Below are 25,864 nucleotides of genomic sequence, written 5' to 3'. Positions count from 1 at the left end.
AAAGGTAATCATTATAAATATGGATTGAAGGATTTGCTTTTATTTTTTTACTTTAAGCTTATGCTTTTACTTTAACAATTTTGCTTGTGAGAATGTATTTTTCATTAACCGCAGACTAAATCTTACACAGTCTGCTTTCCAGTGCCACCTTTGTTCGCTGATGTGTTGTAAAGATGCATATTTATGCCTGTGGTAGTTAACGCATAGACTCCGTAAGGTCTATATATATGCCTGTGGCAGTTAAGGGATTAATAAGGCCCAATAAGATAATAGCCATGGACCCTTTTATAGAAAAATATTCAGTTAATATTGATTCAACTGTTTTCTCATCCAAGCTCATGGACCATGTCGTATATATTTCTCATTCCTGTTTTGAAGAATTTTTTTTTCTTTTTCCAAAACAGTCTTTGAAGAGCATATTCCAGCAAATGTCTGATATGGAGGCAGAAGTACCTCGAGTGAAATCTCATGTTGCAGGCTTTGCTGCTCGCAGTATTGCCAGTGACTTAGTCACCCTTGCTCAGGTGGCAGAACCTCTGGAGAATGGTGCACATTACCCACTCTTCCTGCTGTGCCTACAGCAACTGCACAAAGCCCAGGGTCGCACTTTACTTCAGACTGCTTTCAACCAGAGCAAGATTAATCTCCTAACCATGCTTCCAGGTAGACATTGACTTTGACATTATCAGTAATTTTTATCCACTGAGAATCATTTTTGAGAAATAAAAATAGTTTAGAATAGTGATTCTAAACTATTTCGATTTCTTTTATAGTGTTCACCCCCCCCCCCCCCCCTCTTTCACCTTATAAAAGGGAAAACTGATTTTTTAGATTTGTCAACCTTGATTCCTGGAATCAAGACTTAACAAATGTAAAAAATGTTTAGGCACCAGCCAAATTTCTTCAGGCCAATCATCAGTCCTAAATAATGTTTTTACTTTTTTTTTTTTAGACTTTATTATGTATTTCAACACGAGAAGCAGTTATGTAATGAATTCAGTAATTTTTTCATCATCCTTGGACGCTGTCATTCAAGATTCAATTTAAAATCATCGAAGACACATACAGTATTTATGGGCATCGATACAGATTTTGTAGTTGCCGTAATGACAAATGGTGCTTGTCGAGCCCTGTTATGAGAGTCATTTTACATGTATGTAAGCACATGTGCATGAAAAAATAACTGTCATGCATTAGAATAACAAAAGAAAACCTTTATTGTAAAAGTTACAAATCTGAGTTTAATTGAGATAGTAGTGAGTTTACTTTCATCTTTTAAATAACTTGAACTATTATTTTTTTGTTTTTCAAACCTGAATCATATGAAGACTTGTGTGCACTTAGTGCATCACATTAGAAAATCTTATTACAGTAAAACTCCTCTTGATGGACACCCCACAGATGTAATCACCCCTCTTTTACGGCCAAATAATTTCCCCTTGTATAGTAAAAGTATGCATTTCAAACCCCAGATTAATTGTCGCCTCTCTTTTACGGATGAATTGTTTTGTCCCGCTGGTGTCTGTGAAAGAAAGGTTTAATGTATTTGCAATGAAAAATTCAATTTCTTTCTTATATACAAATGTGAAAGTATGTATGTATGTCTATGTTTTTTACACAAATCTACAATTTTAGACCGATCGTCAGCAAATTTTGCATATATGCCAAACAGGACTGGAATTGAACCATAGACTACTTTAAAAGTTCATCAGAGCTGGGCAAGTGTCGGAATTGGGCGAAAAGCTGATGGGCAACAATGGTGTTTCAGCCTTAACAATGACTTTCGAGATGTTTACTTTGGTTACCGTGGTTCCCTAACAATACATATCAGACATGTGCAATTGTGCATGCCTTTACAATGGTTTGCCACTTCTTTAATGCTGCCAGTATTATGCATGATAGTTCATGCCTTTGTAATGATTTGTGACTTTTTCAATCCTCTCAGTAATTGAAGAAACACCGGGCAGTGCCGGGTATTACAGCTAGTCTAGAATAAATATGGGCAGGGGCTATGCATTTGACGCAGCCACAACTTTAAATATAAACATCTTGTAACCCTTAAACTGTTACCATCATGCCTTCTTTAATTGCTTTCTGGTGATTCACAACACTGGAGGGGCTGAATTTTTTCTCATGCATATGGAAAGGTGATTTTTGACAATTTATATTTCTGAAGTGTTTTATTTGGAAGAGGTGGAGCAGTATATACTGGATTTTTAACCATACATTTATTGTAACAAAACATGATAATAAAATAGAATTAAAGAGAGGTCAGATAAGGAATAATAAATTGTGGTTTTGAAGTACAAAGTAAATGTGTGTGAAGCATGTGGTGAGATATTGACTGTGGTTCTGCTAAATTCATAGTAGTTGTAGTTTTTATTACATTCCTCCCCTCGCAAGGGAACAAATTTGTTGACCATTGTTCTCCCACAAGTTGACCTTTGATGAACAGCAGAGGGCTGACTTGGAACCAGTGCAGAGCATTCAGGATGCCCAACAGAAGTATTGGCGGTAACAACAGTACTACCATCACCTGGTTCAGGTTGTTTTCGTATACTTTGAAACCTCAGCAGAAGTAGGCAGCAAGAATTGACAGTCTGCATAGTACTCTGAAGATGGTATTGTAGGATGTTTCTCTGAAGTATGGAGATTTCCTCATTTGGTTCTGTTTTCATACTTCACGATTCGTCTGAACCAAATACATCATTTTACCAAAATGTCTGAGGACTTTGGCACTAACCCACTTCAGTTCTTACATAATACTTTTCTGTTGATACTGAACTTGTGGAAGTGCTATGTTCTTCTTTGGTGGGAATAAGAGGGGGAGCAGGTTTCTAGGCTGCCTGCCATGTAATAGTTCTGTAGGAGATTTATCACAACCAGGTTTGGGTGTTATCCTGTATGTTATCAGAAGTTTTTGGAGTACTTCAGACTGGTGGTCTCCTTCTCCAAAAAGCTTTTTTCATAGTTTCTTTGAATGTCCTAACAAACCGTTCCACTTCGCCTTTAGAGGCAGGATGAAGTAGCAGTAGTAGGATGCTCAGTACCATTCAATATACAAAAGTTTTCAAAAACTGTACTAGTGAATTGTATGCTACTGTCTGTCACAGGTGTGATCGGCAATTCTTAAATGATGGATACCTTCTTTAGAGCTTCAATAGCTACTTTTGAAGTAGTAGATTTCATCTCTATCATATAAGAAAGTTTGGAGTATGCATCCACAATGATATCTTCAAATCCACATGGAATTTTTGAATCATCTCGCAAAGTCTATATCAATTCTTTTCCAAAGATCATCTGGTTTTGGCCAATCTTGAAACATCGCTTTTGGACTAGCTTTTGCACATTGGCATTAGTTTCAATCTTCTGCTCGATCTGTGGGAATCAGCAATATCTTTGAGCCATCTGCTTCATTTGAACTATTCCCTAATGACCAATGTGAAGAGTCTTGAGAACTGATTGGGATAACAAAGTCTTTGGAATGATTATACGAAGACATTCTGTTTGAAGTAGCAAGATACCTCGATTGACATAGTATTAATTTTTTCTTAGAAAGTATGGTTTTACACCCTCTCTCTCTCTCTCTCTCATTATTTTCAGGCAAGTCTTTTGGCCAACCTTCCTGAGCATAATGGAGAACCTTTTTTAGAGTCTTGTCCCTAGCAGTTGCTGCTTGTATTGCATTGTAATCAACCAGATACTGAACCAAATATTGACCAACTGGAAGTCTTGATAGAACATCAGTATTTCTCTGCTTTATTGTTGGTCTGTATTTGATATCATATATGTATCCCATGAGAATAATTGCCCAACATTGTAGTCTCTGAGCAGTCATCACAGGAAGTTGCTTGTTGGGATAGAATATGGATACCAAAGGTTGTGGTGATCAGTGAGGAGTTCGAATTTTTCTACCATACAAATACTGATGAAATTTCTTCACATCACAAATAATGGCCAAAGTTTTTTTTTCTACCTGACTGTAGAATTTTTGTGTATCAGTCAATGTCTTGGAAGCAAATGCACACACAATCAGCTTTTCTGAACTATTGTAAAATTTTGAGAAATCACAGTGCCTATGCCATAAGATGAAGCATCTCAGTTGCTAGAATCAGTGAAATTCTGGGTTGTAATGCTCTAGTCTGGTAACTTTAACAATATGATCTTTTAATTTCTGGAACACTTCATCTTGTTTTTGCTTCCACTCAACTTTGGCAGTTTTTGTTCGCAGTTTTTTCAAAGGAACTGGCATTTGAGAAAAACCAGGAATGAACTTGTTATAATGATTCATTTTTCCGATGTGGTTCCTGCATATTTTTAGGTTTAGGGAAGCCTACATAATGCCTGCTTGTTTAAACTCCAGTATACTGCTTTACCTCTTCTTTAAAATACAACACAAACCATTAAATATCATCACAGTGTAATATAACCTGTTTGGTCTGCCAACCAAAACAGGAGAAAACTTCATACAAATAGGGTATTGTGGGGATATGTCTCAAAATGAAATATATCTCAGTCTTGTTTATAATTCCTGAAAAATAGCTTAAAATGATTGTTACAAAAATGTGCAAAGCTCCTACTATCCAAACCAGAAGAAATTTAAACACTCATGAAGTACCATTGAATTTGTCTTATCCAACACCATTGGTGTGTCTCAGTTTCCTATTTTCTGAGATAAAGCCTAAAATGATTTTCTTATGGAAGTGTACCCCACTTGTTTCCAAATCAGATGACGTATCAAACGTGATAAAATACCATTGAATTTGTCTTAACGAGATCTATCTTTAGGTATATGAAACACTTGATTTATGTACTATTTGAGATATGGGGGTGTGTTTAAAGTATTTGCTTATGTTTTGTTGCGATGATTTAAAAGATGCATTCACTTTGAAAGTTATTGTATGACTCGGAAATCATTTCATTGATGTTGATTGCTTTGCAGAGATTGATAGAACGAAGGAAAGACTAGCTGATATTCTTGAAGATCGTGGTCTCAGTTTCCTATTTCCGTTGCTGAGGATCCAAGCTGATCTTTGGAAGCAGCTCCAAACTGACCCCAGTCCAAACTCTTTATACAGGTGGATCAAAGATACCATTGATAGCTCACAACACACTGTGCCTGGGTTTGTTAGTGCACTTGTCTCCTGGTAAGTTATTGCTTCTTTCATCAAGAAATATCATTCATATTATGCAGCGCTAAATTGCTTCATATGTGTGCAAAGCTTTTCTAAATTTGTTATTATGTTTGTAAAATGCAATGCAGGGTCCTGGTGACCTAGACAGTCAGAGTAGATGCGAAATGTTTGGCAAGAGTCAAAAGGGAAATATGCAAATATTTGATAAAAGTCAAGAAAAAGTTCTGAGTGAGGAAAAAACACTAAAAATATTTGCCGTAACACGTTTTTCTTTTGCTTGCTGGAGCCAGCCTGAAAAGGCCAGACTAGTGCATGTCTGGAGAATCAGGAAATCTGAAAACGGTCGGGGAAAATCTGAAGGGGAAAAGATCAAGAGTATGAATCTACATTCAAGTGGTTTACCTTCACTTTTTTCCATTGAAGATTATTTTTCAGATCCCCAGGGAGACCAAAAAAAAATCCTTATCAGCATTTTTCTTCAGATCCCCTACTGAGAGAAATGCCTTATCAGTTGAAGGGTGGGATTTTACATACTGGAAAACAATGTTGGCCAAGGAACAATCTGCCCTCTGAGTTAAATAGATGAAGGGATCTAAAGTGGGGAGACCCTATTTTCTACTGTTGAAAACAAAGCCAATACCAGCTCTTAACTTCTTTTCTATAAAAACATTTTATGCTCTTGCTTTTTTTTTTTCCTGCCTATGGGTAGAAAACCTTTAACCTTTATATGTTGAAGAATGATTTGAATTCAATTATCTCTGAGATTTCCAAGGAAACTGATATTGTGTGCAAGATCACATACACAATTGATTTTGTAAGGGGTGCTGGTGGCAAAATATTAGCATTCTGTCCAGGGTTGTGATTTAAATCAACTGATTTCTTTAAAAAAAATCACTGATTTAAATCAATTTTTTTCAGATATGAAAAATTATCTGTTGTAATTGAATAAAATTATTTATGCAGCTCTGAACTGATTTAAATTTTTATTAAATTATTTTAAGTATCGATTAATTTTAATATATTTTAGATATACCGTATACCCAAGATTTACAATGATTAAGTTAGAGAATGTAAAATTGACTTAGAAAATGAAATTACATGGCGATGGATGGATATACATAATAAATAAACTCTATGTATTATCAAACGGTGTGGTAAAGCCATCTATGTTCATACTATTGACACATCCGGCTTATCACATGCTGGAAATTATTTAGCAAATGTGGTTTTTAGTTCAGTGAAGTCAACAGAAGAGAAAACTTCTAATGTAACATATCAAGTTTTGTTACTTCAAGTATGGTTTCTTCTAGAAAGACTCTGGATAAAAAGCCTGGCTTTTCGTATTTTGGCTTTTACATATTGGTGCAGTGCCCACATTTTAAACTTGTTAGCCGACAATTTTGTTAAAACTGATGTAACAAAGTATGTTACAAGTATATTTAGATACTTCCACAATCATTTCTAAAAGCATGATATCAGATGTAAGGAGGGAGTGCATTAGTCTTCCTGCAGAGGTATGATGGAATACTTTTCGTGATTCTCTTGAATCTTATGTTAAAAATTCGTCAGTTGTTACCAAAGTTTGTGAAGACCACAGATCTCAGATAGTAACATCTCTAGTGAAATCTTAAATATTGATTCAAAAAGAAATGTCAAGGACATAATTGCAATTCTGAAGCCATTTGCTAAAATTATGGATTTTGTACAAAGGAACACACACACAACTGCTCTATATCTGAATGTGTATTGGCATGGAAAAAGCTGCAACTGAAGATGAAAGCATCAACATCAAACAATAGAAAGGTTTTGAGTATAAAAATCAGAGTATAAAAATAGATATGAACAATCATTAACAGATGCACACTTTGATCACGGTTCGTACGGTCCTTGAAAACCTTCAAAAGTCCTTGAAAAAAAAAAGTTCATTTTCAAGGCCTTGAAAGTCCTTGAAAATAAATAAGAGTCCTTCAAAAAGAATTTTTTTTTAAGAATTCTGTGAGAGTCCTTGAAAAATTTGTGTTTTCTGAAATAGTTTTCGTCACTTTTTTTTTTTTACTTCGTAAGTGACGTCCTTAAAAAAAGTGCAAAGCACAGGGAAAAAGCCTTAGTAGCCAATAACCCTGGATATGTGGATTTAAAGCACGTTTTTCCCCATTATTATAAAGCCGAGTTTTCGTAGGAGCAGGTTTTTTGTGCCGCGTGCAAAGTGAATCGCCCAGCGTGACAAGCCGTCCACTCACCAATAATAAGAAAACCTAGATCCTAGAGAGCGCAACAAGCCTCACACGGCAGTGTTTTACGTCGGGCGTGATTGGCCGACTGTTTCTGGAGGAGTCAAATGCATTGTGCGCCACTCGTTTTACCGATCTTCTCTTCATTTTTGTTTTCTTTCACTTCCCTTCATCGAGCTCGATGCTTCCCTTCAAACCGGAGCATGCAGATGACAGAGTAGCTGATAGCAGGGCCGTTGCAACGTATGTCTTTATCTGCCAATGAACAAAACAGTTTCGAACAACTATTTATTTCTATTATTACAAATTAAAACATTAGTTAAGACATCAATTCAAGGGCAAACCCTTCACTAGTAGGAAAATCGCAAAGTATACTTATAGTAAAACGATTAGGGCAGAGGTGACACTCAGCTATGGTCTTCAAGAAACGATGCTCGACCACAGATGTCAGTAGAATCACACAGACTTCGGCGATGAACCCAAGGCGTCGACGAGGCGGCGGAATCGGATCACGGACGTCGACACAACCACACTTTGTCTTCACCGATCAAGCAGTAGAAGTCAGATGACGGATATCGTGACAAACCCAGGGCGTAGTAGATGAGGCGATGTTATATCCCAAACACCGGTAGAACCACACAAGGTATTCGGCAATCAAGTGATGGAGTCCAGTTAACGGATATCTCGACGAACCCAGGGCGTTGACGAAGAGGAGTCATTAGATCGAGGACATCGGCGTGCTATACGTGGATTTCGGTGTTCAAGCGGTGGAGTCCGATGGTGGACGTCGTGACGAAAGGGTAGCATCAGATTGCAGCGTCATACGAGGAAACTATCAGATCACTGTTATTGACCATGCCAGCCAACGCCAGATCGCAATCGGCAAGATCTACGAAGGCATTAAGATCGAGAACGGACACCAGCAGACATCCCTGAACGGCAGTCTTGGAGAGCAACAGACGGGAACTTGCGTGACGGGAACATCGGTTCAGCCAAGTTGTTCGGATGATTAGCGATTCTAGCGTTATATGACTGAAGACCGATTTGAAGCACGGACGTGATTATATATAGCTCCCAAATCACTAAGCATGCAAATGAGGAATAACGCACATGCGCCCCTATCGACATCGGCGTTCCAAGTGGCAAGTTCGGAAACTAGTTTCCCTTTCTTCCTAAAACAGTTCGTGACACATCGGCACCGAAAACGTTCGTAAGTAACAAGTTTGTTTATTCGACAGGAAATAATTATAAACATAAAGTATATAATAGACGTAACACAAATGCAATAATAAAACATAACACATGCACTTCCATAACATCAGAGGCAAAGGTCAGGCGAGCGTCAACAAGGCTATGTTACACCGTGAGCTGATGCGCCACGGTAGGAATACACAAACGCGTAGTGTGATTATGTGAAACGTTTCTGTCGACACGAAATGATACAGTTCGGTTCATGCGCCGCCAAAAACCTATGTTGGAATGTTTTTTCCCTTTTTATTCTCTGTGCACGTGGAACCGCTCGGCCAGACGCAATATGTAAATCGCTGACGGCATGCTCTCACCCTCACGGGAGAGCTCGGCTTTGTACTGTAGGCTGGTTTTTTTCCGTGTCTATGTTGGGATTGTTTTTTTTCTCCCTGAGATTGCCGGTTGTTATTTGTCGGCCGTTAATGATCTTGTTTTTTTTCCTTGCAACTTTTATGGAATAAAAGCTAGAGTTCAAAATGAACTTCCGATCGTTGTGTTTTTTCTTCAGCTCAGTCGGCACACTCTGACCCCCCAAACAACCAACCAATACCTATTTCTAGAGTAGAAGTCCTTCTGTTCTAGAAGGTATTGCAACAACCCACTTCTAGGAAAACCCGGCTTTATGGTAGCATGTATCCTGTGATCGTATGTAGACATATTTGGAGTCGTTGGAAGTCATTAAACTTTTGTACAAGGTATTTTTTCTGGAGGACTTGAGAAATCAATATCTTAATAAAAAAGTGTCATAATTTTTGCCGAAATAATTTCAGCCTTTCGGTCCGTAAGTGAGCGAAGCTTCCTCTGATTACTGTCAACTATAGGCAAAGATTGACTTGGAAGTCTGGGGGGGGGGGGACACGATGATGTCAATTCATATATGCATATATACATTAGATCAGTCAACTTCACATCCCCCCCCCCGTATCTCCCCCCATGCTGTCTAAGGTTGTATAAGGTTCTTTAAAGAAAGAAAACAAAAAATGAGTAACAAGTGTGTGTACTTTTAATTACTTGTGTGGCTGAAAAATCCTTTCTATCAAGATTGGTTGCTGAGTGTGGCAGACAAAAATGTCGCCAAATGCAAGCTGTACTTCAATGGGTGAATCGGAGCTGAAATCCATTGAGCTTATATTACTGGAGGGAGTATGGCGCAGGGCCATAACTAGGATTTTTGTATTGTCTTGCCGCTGCAACGTCCCTTATGGGAGTTGCTTGCCCGGTTCGAAATATCCAGCAATAAAGTGGCAAACGACAAGTGGAAAATGATTAGAAACAAACTTTCGCATGAAATATTATTATTTATTCAATTATATGGGTTAGTTAATTTTAACAATGGATTAGTATATCTTGGAGCCCTCTATTTGACGTTAGCAGTAAAGATACTGGCTCACCAATTGATGATCAACAACAGTCAACCTGTGCAGCGATCGGACATCCGATGTTGTTAGCTTTTCCGTAAATACCAGAGGAGTTTTCTCAATTGAGAACCGGAACACCTTGATCAGTTCCTGGGGGCCTCTCGGTTGAGGGCCGGACCACCTTGCTCAGCTCCGGGGGGCCTCTTGGTTGAGGGCCGAACCACCTTGATCAGCTCCAGGGGGCCTCTCGGTTGAGGGCCGAACCACCTTGATCAGCTCCGGGGGCCTCTCGGTTGAGGGCCGAACCACCTTGATCAGCTCCGGGGGCCTCTCGGTTGAGGGCCGGACCACCTCGATCAGCAATGAAGAACTTTGACTGTGAAGATTGTTTTATATTTTGATTCCGGACCTGCCGGAAAACGGATTCAAATAATGTAGATTATTGCATTTTAACAATTCAGCCTAAGGCCAATAGATACGGTAGTAAGACGGTGAACCGTCCTACTAGAGGGCTTCAGTTGAACAGAACAAGATTAGACGAACGCAATGTGAGAGACAAAGAGGGAGGAATTTATACTCCCCTTTTACAAGAAGTTTGGGACCACATGTCCTCGCATGGCCTTTTCGCCTCAACAAATTTATCGAATTTGCATATTCATGCGTCACTATTATAAACATTACAATTTAATTACATTGGAATCTGGCAACATGACATAATCCGGAGAGCTGATCAGACTCTCCCGATTATGTAAACATTACTAACATAACAATATGAAATGAATTGTTCCGACGGAGGTCTGCAGCCCCCCGCCGAAAATAAGTGAGTACAACACTATATTTTCGTATCCGCACAACGAGACTTGCAACAACTCCCCCGGGAAGTTCTTCGATAAAAATAATTTAAACTGGGCTAAGCCTCGCCCAACTATACATATATTGGATCAAACCCCTCCACGAAAATAGCGGCATCGTCGTCATGAGGGGAATTAATTTATGTGGGACATCAGTAGCCCGACCTCTGGCCCGTTCTCGTTCGACAGCCGAAAGACCCCACCCGCCGACTGCCGAACTAATCGAACACTCTGGCCCTTACCGGTTCGCCAGTGGGTCCTCGGGTGGTTTCCGGTAACTGAGAGGTCCCTGGGGTCTAAAATAAGAAGGAATTTCCCACATAACGACAAGACCACCATTAACGTAGAGGGATCGGATCCCGATACGTTACATTCCCCCTCACCACGGAAGAATTTTTCCCAAAAAAAAAAATTCTATAGGTTAAAAAAAGTTAATTTACAGAAATACTTGCAAAAACTATGTTAACATATCACCTGGTATATTAAACTTCCCACTAAAGGAAAAGTTATCGACAGCCAAATCAGTATCCCGATTTTGTAAGTATCGCGAAATTTCAACACTGCTTCTGAATTTTGTCCCTTCGGGAGAGTAATAATAGACGTCAATACGAGGTTCTTTTTTCCTCTTAACGAGAACCCTTTGCCACCCTCTCTGAATCGGAACCAAAAACTTAGAGTAACCTACGGAAGATTTAATGAAATTCGTTTTCACCATCTTAGGAGTGGTGTCCTCCTCGGGATTTTGCCGGTTAAAGGACGTACTAGAGTTATTGCAATTAGCACTATTTAAGGGCGTTTGTGAAACATGATGTCGACTCGGATTACTGGAAGTGTGTTGTACAAGGACCTCTCTACTCTCAGGTGACTGCGGGACAGGCTCAAGAACGATTTGGTCACTACTAACGAATTTTTTCAAGTCACAAGCATTGACTTTATAGACATTATCATTGGATAAATCCACTATCAGGTAGACAATAGGTGAAATTTTTTCCAGGACTCTACACGGGCCGTCCCATCGTGGTTTCAACTTCGCCATAACATTGCCTTGCGCACTAGAACGGAAATGCGTTCTCCTTAATACCAAATCATCCTGATTAAAGGTGTGCAATAATCTTTTTTTGTCATAATATCTTTTTTGTCTCCTTTGTTGTTTTTTGACATTTTCCTTAACTTGCTTAAGTAAGTTTTCGGGCAAACTCACCCTTTCCCAAACCGGTATGTCCATAGCCCAGTCAAATGGTAAAACTAATTCTCTACCAAGAAACAATTTAGCTGGCGACTGACCCGTAGTTTCCGAGGGAACCGACCTAATAGCAAGACCAAAAAAGGTTAAATTTTTGTCCCAGTCTTTATGTTTATCACCAACATAACAGGAGATCATCTGTTTAATTGTCTTATTAAATCTCTCGGTAAGGTTTGATTGAGGATGATAGGGGGTTGTGAACCTTTGCTTGACCTGGAGAACTTTACAAGTTTCCCTCATAAGGTTTGATATAAAACAAGAACCATTATCGGAAACTAATCGTTTTGGAAAGCCATATCTCATACAGTACTCATGAACAAACTTTTTAGCAACTGCACTTGTCGTAATTCGTCTTAGTGGAAATAACTCTACCCACTTTGTGAAATAATCGACGACGACTAACAGATGCACGTTCCCTCTGGAAGAAACGGGAAAGGGACCCATGGTGTCAATCCCAACCATTTCTCCTGGATGATCAACAGAGGTTGACACCATGCCTCCCCATCGCCTCGTATTGTCGAATTTGCATGTTTGGCATTTTTTACAGGACAGGACAAATTTTTTTATATCTTTACGCATACCGGGCCAGAACGCGCGTTGTCGGCATCGCTGAAGAGTTTTATTGACTCCCATGTGACCTGAAATGGGATGCATGTGCATTTCAGTCAAAAATTTCTCTCTACATGGTGGAGGAATTACTAGCAATTTTTTATTCCTGAATCTAAAAAACAATTTTTGATTTTCGAAAAGGTAATACTTTTCAATTTTTTCATCAATTTTTTGTCTTCCGACAGATTTATCATTAAAATACTGTATAATATCTTGGTAATTTTTTTTCTGTTGAACAATTAACTCAGGTAATTCCAAAAACGAGAACAAATATAATTTATTATCAATTTTTTCCTCGAAATCAGTTTCGGCGGTGACAACAGCGGGCATTCTGGACAGGGCATCAGGGGCCTGCATGGTCGAACCTTTTCTATATTCAAACTTTAAAGGATATTCCTGTAGTAATTGAGCCCATCGGCTTAACCTCCCCTTCAATTGTTTAGCCTCAAAATACCAGGCGACTGCCCTGTGATCCGTTACTATAGTAACAGGTTCTCCTGAAAACCAGGCTCGAAATTTATTACACGCCCATATAACAGCGAGTCCCTCCTGTTCTGTTACCGAATAATTTTTTTCTGCTGAATTCAAGGTACGACTGGCATAGGCTAACGGCTTTTCCCCGTCAGGCTCAACTTGCTGCAAAATGGCTCCAAGCCCAATTCCTGAGGCATCTGTGTAAATTTTTAAGGCACAATCTTTTTTTCTTGTGGTTAGAACGGGAGCACAAGACAAGAGATGTTTCAATTTTTCGAACGCCTGTTGGTGTATTTTGTCCCATTTGAACCTTTGCCCTTTTTTTGTCAGGCCGTAAAGGGGGTTAGCGACATCACCAAAATGGGGAACAAATTGCCGGTACCACCCGCAGAGTCCCAGAAAACGTTGCACCTGTTTTACTGTTTTAGGCCTAGAAAAACTCAAAATGGCGTCGGTTTGGTCCTGTTTTACGTGCCATCCTTCTTTGGTCAAACAGAGACCTAGATATTCCAAATTTTTTTTATAGAGATTACATTTGTCTGGCTTAAGAGTTAAGCCTGCTTTTTCCAAACACGAAAATACTGTTTTCAAGTTTTGTAAATGTTCCTCAAAATTCGAACTGTAAACGACAATGTCATCCAAATAAAAATCGGCACACTTACCGACTAAGTGGCCCAGGATTGTAGTCATCATGCGTTGGAACGTGGCCGGGGCATTGTTGAGTCCAAAGGGCATTACCTTAAATCGGTACATTCCAGAATCGGTTATGAATGCCGTTTTGTCCCGATCCTCTAGCCGCACTGGAACTTGCCAATACCCTGAGGCCAGATCGAACGTAGAGACGAATCGTGCGTCACCCACTCGTTGTAGAATTTGATCGATGAAAGGCAAAGGGTACCGATCGGGTGCCGTAATTTTATTCACCTTTTTATAGTCGACGACAAATCGCCAATCACCAGTTTTCTTTTTGATTAAAAAACACGGGGAAGCCCAGTTTGTGGAGGCAGGCTCAATGACGTCATCACAGAGCATCTGTTGCACCTGCTCTTCTACTAATTGTTTTTTCCATCGCGGAAGAGAAAAAGGGGATCGAAAAACCGGTTTTCCGTCAGTCACGATCTTATGCTCAGCAACGTGAGTTCTACCGGGAATGTTTCTGAACAAATTCGGAAATTGTTTTAACAATTCAAACAACCTTTTTTTCTGATCGGAATCAAATTCCGATTTACTTACTAAATTTTGCATTTTTTCCTGATCAACATCTCCTTTATATGACAACAATCCTCCTTTAAGTTCAAAGTTTTTGAAGTCAACTATAATTTCAGTTTTACTCAAAATATCACTGCCGATCAAGATCCCAAATGGGACCCTGGCGAGCACTATCAGATCTGTGTGCACGACACTGTTTCGTATCTCCACTTGGGCCCGAAGAATCCCCACAGGCTGACAGTACTCACCGGATGCCAACTGAAATCTATCACCGTGATAGGGTCTAACTTGATTAGTGGGTGAACCAACCTGCCGAGCCAGATCGAAACTGATCGCTGAACAATCGGCACCGGTATCAATTTTTGCTGTCAAAATCTTGTTGTTAACTCTCACAACTGGATTAAGAAAACTAAATTTTTTACTAGAGGTCTTTTTACCCATGGATACACTACCCCTTCTCATGTATCCCAGGTCTAGTTTCCCTGATTCCCATTTGATTTACAATTTTTTACAATATGGCCGATTTGACCACAACCAAAACAGGTAACTTGTCGAAAAAATTTATTTGTCCTAAAAGGCCGTCTTGAAGGTTGTACTACATTTTGTGTAGGTCCCACACAATTTTTTCTAACTTCAGGTTGAAATTTCTCAACACAATTTTCACAAGATTCAAAATTTTTACGAGATTCAATTTGAACATTTTCACGCGTTGCAAGAAATTGATCTAACATTACAAATAATTGTTGCAAAGAATTAGGCTTCCTAACTTCCAAAAATGTTCTCACATTATAGGGTAATTGTGACATTATAAGTTCAATTTTGTCCGACTCCGGAACGGTTAAATCGAACGACTGAAAAAGATCTAACTTATGTAATACGAAATCAAGGTACGAGCCCGTCGAAAACTTTTCAGAGAATAAAGCACGAGCTAATTCAACCCTGGTATGATACCTTGAAAAGGTTTGTAATAACAAGCCCTTGAAACTTTCCCACGATTTATGGGGGCCCCATTTTTCCCATTCGTGCCTGCCTATCGTTTGCCACCAGGCCTGAGCACGACCTTCAAACGTGCTTACAACTAACTCGATCTTATTAGGAACACTGTAAAGATTAAAATACGATTCACATTTTAATAAAAAGCTTCTAACGTCTTCTCCACTACCTGAAAATATAAGACTACCAACACTGCGTTGGGTCAATGGAACCAAAGCATTTGCGGGATTTAAAGGTAATGCCGGGGGAAGTATTACATGCGTCTCGTTATAAGGATTTGACATTGTTGGATAAGTAAAGTTCATTTGTGAACCATTATTCGATTGTGAACCACTTGGTTCCGGTTCAATTTGTACACGAACATCATCACCTAAATTTCTAGGCGTACTATGATTATTAGAATTCATCTCTAAAATCAATGTTAAATATCAAAAAAATTTTTTTTTAGCGAAAGTACTTTCCACCCGCGGTTTGCCACACTTACTGAGAACCGGTCGAGCCCCCAAAATTGCAACGTCCCTTATGGGAGTTGCTTGCCCGGTTCGAAATATCCAGCAATAAAGTGGCAAACGACAAGTGGAAAATGATTAGAAACAAACTTTCGCATGAAATATTATTATTTATTCAATTATATGGGTTAGTTAATTTTAACAATGGATTAGTATATCTTGGAGCCCTCTATTTGACGTTAGCAGTAAAGATACTGGCTCACCAATTGATGATCAACAACAGTCAACCTGTGCAGCGATCGGACATCCGATGTTGTTAGCTTTTCCGTAAATACCAGAGGAGTTTTCTCAATTGAGAACCGGAACACCTTGATCAGTTCCTGGGGGCCTCTCGGTTGAGGGCCGGACCACCTTGCTCAGCTCCGGGGGGCCTCTTGGTTGAGGGCCGAACCACCTTGATCAGCTCCAGGGGGCCTCTCGGTTGAGGGCCGAACCACCTTGATCAGCTCCGGGGGCCTCTCGGTTGAGGGCCGAACCACCTTGATCAGCTCCGGGGGCCTCTCGGTTGAGGGCCGGACCACCTCGATCAGCAATGAAGAACTTTGACTGTGAAGATTGTTTTATATTTTGATTCCGGACCTGCCGGAAAACGGATTCAAATAATGTAGATTATTGCATTTTAACAATTCAGCCTAAGGCCAATAGATACGGTAGTAAGACGGTGAACCGTCCTACTAGAGGGCTTCAGTTGAACAGAACAAGATTAGACGAACGCAATGTGAGAGACAAAGAGGGAGGAATTTATACTCCCCTTTTACAAGAAGTTTGGGACCACATGTCCTCGCATGGCCTTTTCGCCTCAACAAATTTATCGAATTTGCATATTCATGCGTCACTATTATAAACATTACAATTTAATTACATTGGAATCTGGCAACATGACATAATCCGGAGAGCTGATCAGACTCTCCCGATTATGTAAACATAACAATATGAAATGAATTGTTCCGACGGAGGTCTGCAGCCCCCCGCCGAAAATAAGTGAGTACAACACTATATTTTCGTATCCGCACAACGAGACTTGCAACAACTCCCCCGGGAAGTTCTTCGATAAAAATAATTTAAACTGGGCTAAGCCTCGCCCAACTATACATATATTGGATCAAACCCCTCCACGAAAATAGCGGCATCGTCGTCATGAGGGGAATTAATTTATGTGGGACATCAGTAGCCCGACCTCTGGCCCGTTCTCGTTCGACAGCCGAAAGACCCCACCCGCCGACTGCCGAACTAATCGAACACTCTGGCCCTTACCGGTTCGCCAGTGGGTCCTCGGGTGGTTTCCGGTAACTGAGAGGTCCCTGGGGTCTAAAATAAGAAGGAATTTCCCACATAACGACAAGACCACCATTAACGTAGAGGGATCGGATCCCGATACGTTACATTCCCCCTCACCACGGAAGAATTTTTCCCAAAAAAAAAAATTCTATAGGTTAAAAAAAGTTAATTTACAGAAATACTTGCAAAAACTATGTTAACATATCACCTGGTATATTAAACTTCCCACTAAAGGAAAAGTTATCGACAGCCAAATCAGTATCCCGATTTTGTAAGTATCGCGAAATTTCAACACTGCTTCTGAATTTTGTCCCTTCGGGAGAGTAATAATAGACGTCAATACGAGGTTCTTTTTTCCTCTTAACGAGAACCCTTTGCCACCCTCTCTGAATCGGAACCAAAAACTTAGAGTAACCTACGGAAGATTTAATGAAATTCGTTTTCACCATCTTAGGAGTGGTGTCCTCCTCGGGATTTTGCCGGTTAAAGGACGTACTAGAGTTATTGCAATTAGCACTATTTAAGGGCGTTTGTGAAACATGATGTCGACTCGGATTACTGGAAGTGTGTTGTACAAGGACCTCTCTACTCTCAGGTGACTGCGGGACAGGCTCAAGAACGATTTGGTCACTACTAACGAATTTTTTCAAGTCACAAGCATTGACTTTATAGACATTATCATTGGATAAATCCACTATCAGGTAGACAATAGGTGAAATTTTTTCCAGGACTCTACACGGGCCGTCCCATCGTGGTTTCAACTTCGCCATAACATTGCCTTGCGCACTAGAACGGAAATGCGTTCTCCTTAATACCAAATCATCCTGATTAAAGGTGTGCAATAATCTTTTTTTGTCATAATATCTTTTTTGTCTCCTTTGTTGTTTTTTGACATTTTCCTTAACTTGCTTAAGTAAGTTTTCGGGCAAACTCACCCTTTCCCAAACCGGTATGTCCATAGCCCAGTCAAATGGTAAAACTAATTCTCTACCAAGAAACAATTTAGCTGGCGACTGACCCGTAGTTTCCGAGGGAACCGACCTAATAGCAAGACCAAAAAAGGTTAAATTTTTGTCCCAGTCTTTATGTTTATCACCAACATAACAGGAGATCATCTGTTTAATTGTCTTATTAAATCTCTCGGTAAGGTTTGATTGAGGATGATAGGGGGTTGTGAACCTTTGCTTGACCTGGAGAACTTTACAAGTTTCCCTCATAAGGTTTGATATAAAACAAGAACCATTATCGGAAACTAATCGTTTTGGAAAGCCATATCTCATACAGTACTCATGAACAAACTTTTTAGCAACTGCACTTGTCGTAATTCGTCTTAGTGGAAATAACTCTACCCACTTTGTGAAATAATCGACGACGACTAACAGATGCACGTTCCCTCTGGAAGAAACGGGAAAGGGACCCATGGTGTCAATCCCAACCATTTCTCCTGGATGATCAACAGAGGTTGACACCATGCCTCCCCATCGCCTCGTATTGTCGAATTTGCATGTTTGGCATTTTTTACAGGACAGGACAAATTTTTTTATATCTTTACGCATACCGGGCCAGAACGCGCGTTGTCGGCATCGCTGAAGAGTTTTATTGACTCCCATGTGACCTGAAATGGGATGCATGTGCATTTCAGTCAAAAATTTCTCTCTACATGGTGGAGGAATTACTAGCAATTTTTTATTCCTGAATCTAAAAAACAATTTTTGATTTTCGAAAAGGTAATACTTTTCAATTTTTTCATCAATTTTTTGTCTTCCGACAGATTTATCATTAAAATACTGTATAATATCTTGGTAATTTTTTTTCTGTTGAACAATTAACTCAGGTAATTCCAAAAACGAGAACAAATATAATTTATTATCAATTTTTTCCTCGAAATCAGTTTCGGCGGTGACAACAGCGGGCATTCTGGACAGGGCATCAGGGGCCTGCATGGTCGAACCTTTTCTATATTCAAACTTTAAAGGATATTCCTGTAGTAATTGAGCCCATCGGCTTAACCTCCCCTTCAATTGTTTAGCCTCAAAATACCAGGCGACTGCCCTGTGATCCGTTACTATAGTAACAGGTTCTCCTGAAAACCAGGCTCGAAATTTATTACACGCCCATATAACAGCGAGTCCCTCCTGTTCTGTTACCGAATAATTTTTTTCTGCTGAATTCAAGGTACGACTGGCATAGGCTAACGGCTTTTCCCCGTCAGGCTCAACTTGCTGCAAAATGGCTCCAAGCCCAATTCCTGAGGCATCTGTGTAAATTTTTAAGGCACAATCTTTTTTTCTTGTGGTTAGAACGGGAGCACAAGACAAGAGATGTTTCAATTTTTCGAACGCCTGTTGGTGTATTTTGTCCCATTTGAACCTTTGCCCTTTTTTTGTCAGGCCGTAAAGGGGGTTAGCGACATCACCAAAATGGGGAACAAATTGCCGGTACCACCCGCAGAGTCCCAGAAAACGTTGCACCTGTTTTACTGTTTTAGGCCTAGAAAAACTCAAAATGGCGTCGGTTTGGTCCTGTTTTACGTGCCATCCTTCTTTGGTCAAACAGAGACCTAGATATTCCAAATTTTTTTTATAGAGATTACATTTGTCTGGCTTAAGAGTTAAGCCTGCTTTTTCCAAACACGAAAATACTGTTTTCAAGTTTTGTAAATGTTCCTCAAAATTCGAACTGTAAACGACAATGTCATCCAAATAAAAATCGGCACACTTACCGACTAAGTGGCCCAGGATTGTAGTCATCATGCGTTGGAACGTGGCCGGGGCATTGTTGAGTCCAAAGGGCATTACCTTAAATCGGTACATTCCAGAATCGGTTATGAATGCCGTTTTGTCCCGATCCTCTAGCCGCACTGGAACTTGCCAATACCCTGAGGCCAGATCGAACGTAGAGACGAATCGTGCGTCACCCACTCGTTGTAGAATTTGATCGATGAAAGGCAAAGGGTACCGATCGGGTGCCGTAATTTTATTCACCTTTTTATAGTCGACGACAAATCGCCAATCACCAGTTTTCTTTTTGATTAAAAAACACGGGGAAGCCCAGTTTGTGGAGGCAGGCTCAATGACGTCATCACAGAGCATCTGTTGCACCTGCTCTTCTACTAATTGTTTTTTCCATCGCGGAAGAGAAAAAGGGGATCGAAAAACCGGTTTTCCGTCAGTCACGATCTTATGCTCAGCAACGTGAGTTCTACCGGGAATGTTTCTGAACAAATTCGGAAATTGTTTTAACAATTCAAACAACCTTTTTTTCTGATCGGAATCAAATTCCGATTTACTTACTAAATTTTGCATTTTTTCCTGATCAACATCTCCTTTATATGACAACAATCCTCCTTTAAGTTCAAAGTTTTTGAAGTCAACTATAATTTCAGTTTTACTCAAAATATCACTGCCGATCAAGATCCCAAATGGGACCCTGGCGAGCACTATCAGATCTGTGTGCACGACACTGTTTCGTATCTCCACTTGGGCCCGAAGAATCCCCACAGGCTGACAGTACTCACCGGATGCCAACTGAAATCTATCACCGTGATAGGGTCTAACTTGATTAGTGGGTGAACCAACCTGCCGAGCCAGATCGAAACTGATCGCTGAACAATCGGCACCGGTATCAATTTTTGCTGTCAAAATCTTGTTGTTAACTCTCACAACTGGATTAAGAAAACTAAATTTTTTACTAGAGGTCTTTTTACCCATGGATACACTACCCCTTCTCATGTATCCCAGGTCTAGTTTCCCTGATTCCCATTTGATTTACAATTTTTTACAATATGGCCGATTTGACCACAACCAAAACAGGTAACTTGTCGAAAAAATTTATTTGTCCTAAAAGGCCGTCTTGAAGGTTGTACTACATTTTGTGTAGGTCCCACACAATTTTTTCTAACTTCAGGTTGAAATTTCTCAACACAATTTTCACAAGATTCAAAATTTTTACGAGATTCAATTTGAACATTTTCACGCGTTGCAAGAAATTGATCTAACATTACAAATAATTGTTGCAAAGAATTAGGCTTCCTAACTTCCAAAAATGTTCTCACATTATAGGGTAATTGTGACATTATAAGTTCAATTTTGTCCGACTCCGGAACGGTTAAATCGAACGACTGAAAAAGATCTAACTTATGTAATACGAAATCAAGGTACGAGCCCGTCGAAAACTTTTCAGAGAATAAAGCACGAGCTAATTCAACCCTGGTATGATACCTTGAAAAGGTTTGTAATAACAAGCCCTTGAAACTTTCCCACGATTTATGGGGGCCCCATTTTTCCCATTCGTGCCTGCCTATCGTTTGCCACCAGGCCTGAGCACGACCTTCAAACGTGCTTACAACTAACTCGATCTTATTAGGAACACTGTAAAGATTAAAATACGATTCACATTTTAATAAAAAGCTTCTAACGTCTTCTCCACTACCTGAAAATATAAGACTACCAACACTGCGTTGGGTCAATGGAACCAAAGCATTTGCGGGATTTAAAGGTAATGCCGGGGGAAGTATTACATGCGTCTCGTTATAAGGATTTGACATTGTTGGATAAGTAAAGTTCATTTGTGAACCATTATTCGATTGTGAACCACTTGGTTCCGGTTCAATTTGTACACGAACATCATCACCTAAATTTCTAGGCGTACTATGATTATTAGAATTCATCTCTAAAATCAATGTTAAATATCAAAAAAATTTTTTTTTAGCGAAAGTACTTTCCACCCGCGGTTTGCCACACTTACTGAGAACCGGTCGAGCCCCCAAAATTGCAACGTCCCTTATGGGAGTTGCTTGCCCGGTTCGAAATATCCAGCAATAAAGTGGCAAACGACAAGTGGAAAATGATTAGAAACAAACTTTCGCATGAAATATTATTATTTATTCAATTATATGGGTTAGTTAATTTTAACAATGGATTAGTATATCTTGGAGCCCTCTATTTGACGTTAGCAGTAAAGATACTGGCTCACCAATTGATGATCAACAACAGTCAACCTGTGCAGCGATCGGACATCCGATGTTGTTAGCTTTTCCGTAAATACCAGAGGAGTTTTCTCAATTGAGAACCGGAACACCTTGATCAGTTCCTGGGGGCCTCTCGGTTGAGGGCCGGACCACCTTGCTCAGCTCCGGGGGGCCTCTTGGTTGAGGGCCGAACCACCTTGATCAGCTCCAGGGGGCCTCTCGGTTGAGGGCCGAACCACCTTGATCAGCTCCGGGGGCCTCTCGGTTGAGGGCCGAACCACCTTGATCAGCTCCGGGGGCCTCTCGGTTGAGGGCCGGACCACCTCGATCAGCAATGAAGAACTTTGACTGTGAAGATTGTTTTATATTTTGATTCCGGACCTGCCGGAAAACGGATTCAAATAATGTAGATTATTGCATTTTAACAATTCAGCCTAAGGCCAATAGATACGGTAGTAAGACGGTGAACCGTCCTACTAGAGGGCTTCAGTTGAACAGAACAAGATTAGACGAACGCAATGTGAGAGACAAAGAGGGAGGAATTTATACTCCCCTTTTACAAGAAGTTTGGGACCACATGTCCTCGCATGGCCTTTTCGCCTCAACAAATTTATCGAATTTGCATATTCATGCGTCACTATTATAAACATTACAATTTAATTACATTGGAATCTGGCAACATGACATAATCCGGAGAGCTGATCAGACTCTCCCGATTATGTAAACATAACAATATGAAATGAATTGTTCCGACGGAGGTCTGCAGCCCCCCGCCGAAAATAAGTGAGTACAACACTATATTTTCGTATCCGCACAACGAGACTTGCAACAACTCCCCCGGGAAGTTCTTCGATAAAAATAATTTAAACTGGGCTAAGCCTCGCCCAACTATACATATATTGGATCAAACCCCTCCACGAAAATAGCGGCATCGTCGTCATGAGGGGAATTAATTTATGTGGGACATCAGTAGCCCGACCTCTGGCCCGTTCTCGTTCGACAGCCGAAAGACCCCACCCGCCGACTGCCGAACTAATCGAACACTCTGGCCCTTACCGGTTCGCCAGTGGGTCCTCGGGTGGTTTCCGGTAACTGAGAGGTCCCTGGGGTCTAAAATAAGAAGGAATTTCCCACATAACGACAAGACCACCATTAACGTAGAGGGATCGGATCCCGATACGTTACACCGCCCCCACCAATTCGGAATTCGGTAATTTTATAACGGTGTTCACCTAAAAATTGCCACCCGGGACAGTTGCCCCCCCCCCCTCCCGCGTTCTAGTACCGGCGCTGGTATGACGTCAGTGGTCTACATAATTACTTAGAAGATCACGTGACGCATTGAATGTCGGCGCATCTCCGTTATTTTCTAATGGCATCCATAGTTGTTTAAAGGAGTTTAAAACAATAAATGAAAGAAATAATTTCAGTATCGATGATATGATTCCAAAATTAATGACATTATTAATTTTATTTATTATTATTAATTAATTATTAATTAAATTTCCAAATTAATGAAAGAGATAGTTCCAGAATTAATGAAAGAAAAAATTACAGAATTAATGAAAGAAAGAATTAAAATTAATGAAAGAAAGAATTAAAATTAATGAAAGAATTACAGAAGTAATGAAAGAAAGAATTAAAATTAATGAAAGAATTACATAATTAATGAAATATAATTCCAAAATTAATGAAATATAATTCCAGAATTAATGAAATAATTTTAGAATCAATAAAAGAATTCAGTATTAGCGAAAGAAACAAATCCAGAATTGATGAAAGCAATTATTCCCAAAGTTATGAAAAATTATTCCAGAATTGTTGAAAGAAATAATTCCAGAATTGATGAAAAAATTCCAGAATTAATGAAAGAAATTATTCCAGCATTAATGAAATAAATAAATTCAGAATTAATGAAAGAAATAATTTAATCTTTTTTTTATCTTTAGAAGAGTTCTTTTTTTTAGTCTTTAAAAAGAAATTAATTGCAATATTTAGAGACTAAACTACGTTTCAATGAGGAAATTGACAGGCACGAACTGTATTATTCAATGTGTCATATGTTTTGTATGATATATATGTGTATGTGGCCTCCTTTATTCATTACAGATGATGTGAAATAAAGTAGGTACAAATGTAATCTCTGAAAGTTTTAATCAAAATTAAATATGCGCCTATTCATGTTAAAAATATGCTTTTGTAAAAAAAAGTTCTTGAATTTTTAAGTTTTACCTTGAAAAGTGCTTGAATAGTCCTTGAATTTTTTTTCGTTGGAAGAGTACGAACCATGTATGATGCATTTATTCTAATCTAATCAGTGTTAACTTCTAATAGGGAATTAATGTCACAAAAGAAGAGAGAAATAAGGGTCTTGAATTAATCAAACAAAAATTTGACTCTGGTTTTTGGAAAAGTTGGAACCATTTTCATGCTAAAAAAAATTATTTTTTTTTCACTCTAAGGTTGTTGATACAATGCCTGAGTTTGAGTGGTGGAATAGTTTTTATAATGTTTTTGGTAAAGATAACAATTACAGAGAGTGATATGCAGACCTCGCAGACCTCCTATTTTTCCTACTTTTCCTATTTTTTAGAAATGTCCTCCTATTTTCCTACTTTCGTCGCAGTTGCCCTATTTTATTCCAATTCTCTCCTACTATTCCTATTTTATCCCTTCCTTCCTTTTATTTACGGCCAATATCTCACTACGAAAATTCCGAAAAATTTCACTGCTTTCCGTCCCTTTTTGACGTGCTTTATTCACAATCCGCTACTGAAAAAGAGAGGGAAAAACAAAAAATTTTCAGTTCCATCGGAGCAGGGGATGACGACAACTATCTTTTCACCCCTGTGCCGTATAGTCAAAGTGCTAAAAACTGAAGTCCAGTAGGGAAAGCGAATCTGTTTGGGAGATTGGTTGCCGTAAATAGGGCAAAAAAAGGGGCAGGGGTAGAGACAGGCTCTGTCCACACACAATAGATTCCATTGGAGACTATAGGTTTCTCTCCCGGTATCTCGTATGATCGTTTAAAGCCGGGTTTTCCTAGTTTCGTGCCACGTGAACCCAACTGAATCAACACTTCCTCTATAGGGGGTGTTGACTAGATCATTTCGCTTCAGCAGAAATGTGTTGCATAATCACGCTACGCATTTGTGTTTTCCAAGTGTGGCGCATCAGATCAGGGTGGCTATATTGAGTATATGGCCCTGGGGTCAGCTACTCTATCGGCTGCATGCTCCGGTTTGAAGGGAACTTTTCGCTAGTTTGTGGGCACCTGAACTAACATTCTCCCTATTGAGTCTTCTACAGAGCCACTTTAGTGATCTCTAAATACTTAGCGGATCCAAGTGCCCTGGTCCTGTGCTGCGTGTCACACAAGTGATCCGTGATTATGCCGCGGATCATTTAAGTAATTTGGGAATGGGTCACGGATAACTCGAGTGTTATAGAACAGCACTTACAACCGCGCCAGTGCTCTAAAACTGTGCCACATGTTACTCAAGGGATCTATAAATGTGCCACGGATAGCTTAAATGGTCTGGAATTATGTCACGGGTCACTTAAGCGATCTGTGAATGTGTCGCTTGGTTCATTTTTACAAAATTAGGTTTGAAAGGGACAGGCCAAGTGTTTACCGCGGGTCAAGGGTTGCCTATGGGCTTATAGGTAGGGTCGCAATGAATGTCTTAAAAAATTTGAGTTCTTGACCACAAATAAAATTGAAATTAACTGAAATTCATTGTAGTAAGATATTTTC

At 39.6% G+C, this 25,864-nt stretch overlaps 1 protein-coding gene across 2 annotated transcripts in view; it reads left to right on the top strand.

Moving 5' to 3' along the window:
• Positions 1–25,864, top strand: part of NAT1 (N-acetyltransferase 1) — a 107,976-nt gene that overhangs the window by 43,627 nt on the left and 38,485 nt on the right. For both annotated transcript variants that reach the window (XM_089237959.1, XM_089237960.1), the window contains exons 16-17: positions 405–663; positions 4,943–5,147. In XM_089237959.1, coding sequence (XP_089094085.1) covers positions 405–663; positions 4,943–5,147 — 464 coding nt within the window. The remainder of the gene's footprint in view (positions 1–404; positions 664–4,942; positions 5,148–25,864) is intronic.

Source organism: Pholcus phalangioides, unplaced genomic scaffold (genome assembly GCF_987345545.1).
Source record: "Pholcus phalangioides strain wild (caught in Gottingen) unplaced genomic scaffold, Ppha-v1.0 ptg000010l_1, whole genome shotgun sequence".
Lineage (NCBI taxonomy): Eukaryota > Metazoa > Arthropoda > Arachnida > Araneae > Pholcidae > Pholcus > Pholcus phalangioides.
The sequence above is the reverse complement of the archived record's forward strand: the minus strand, read 5'-3'. Positions and strand labels throughout refer to the sequence as shown.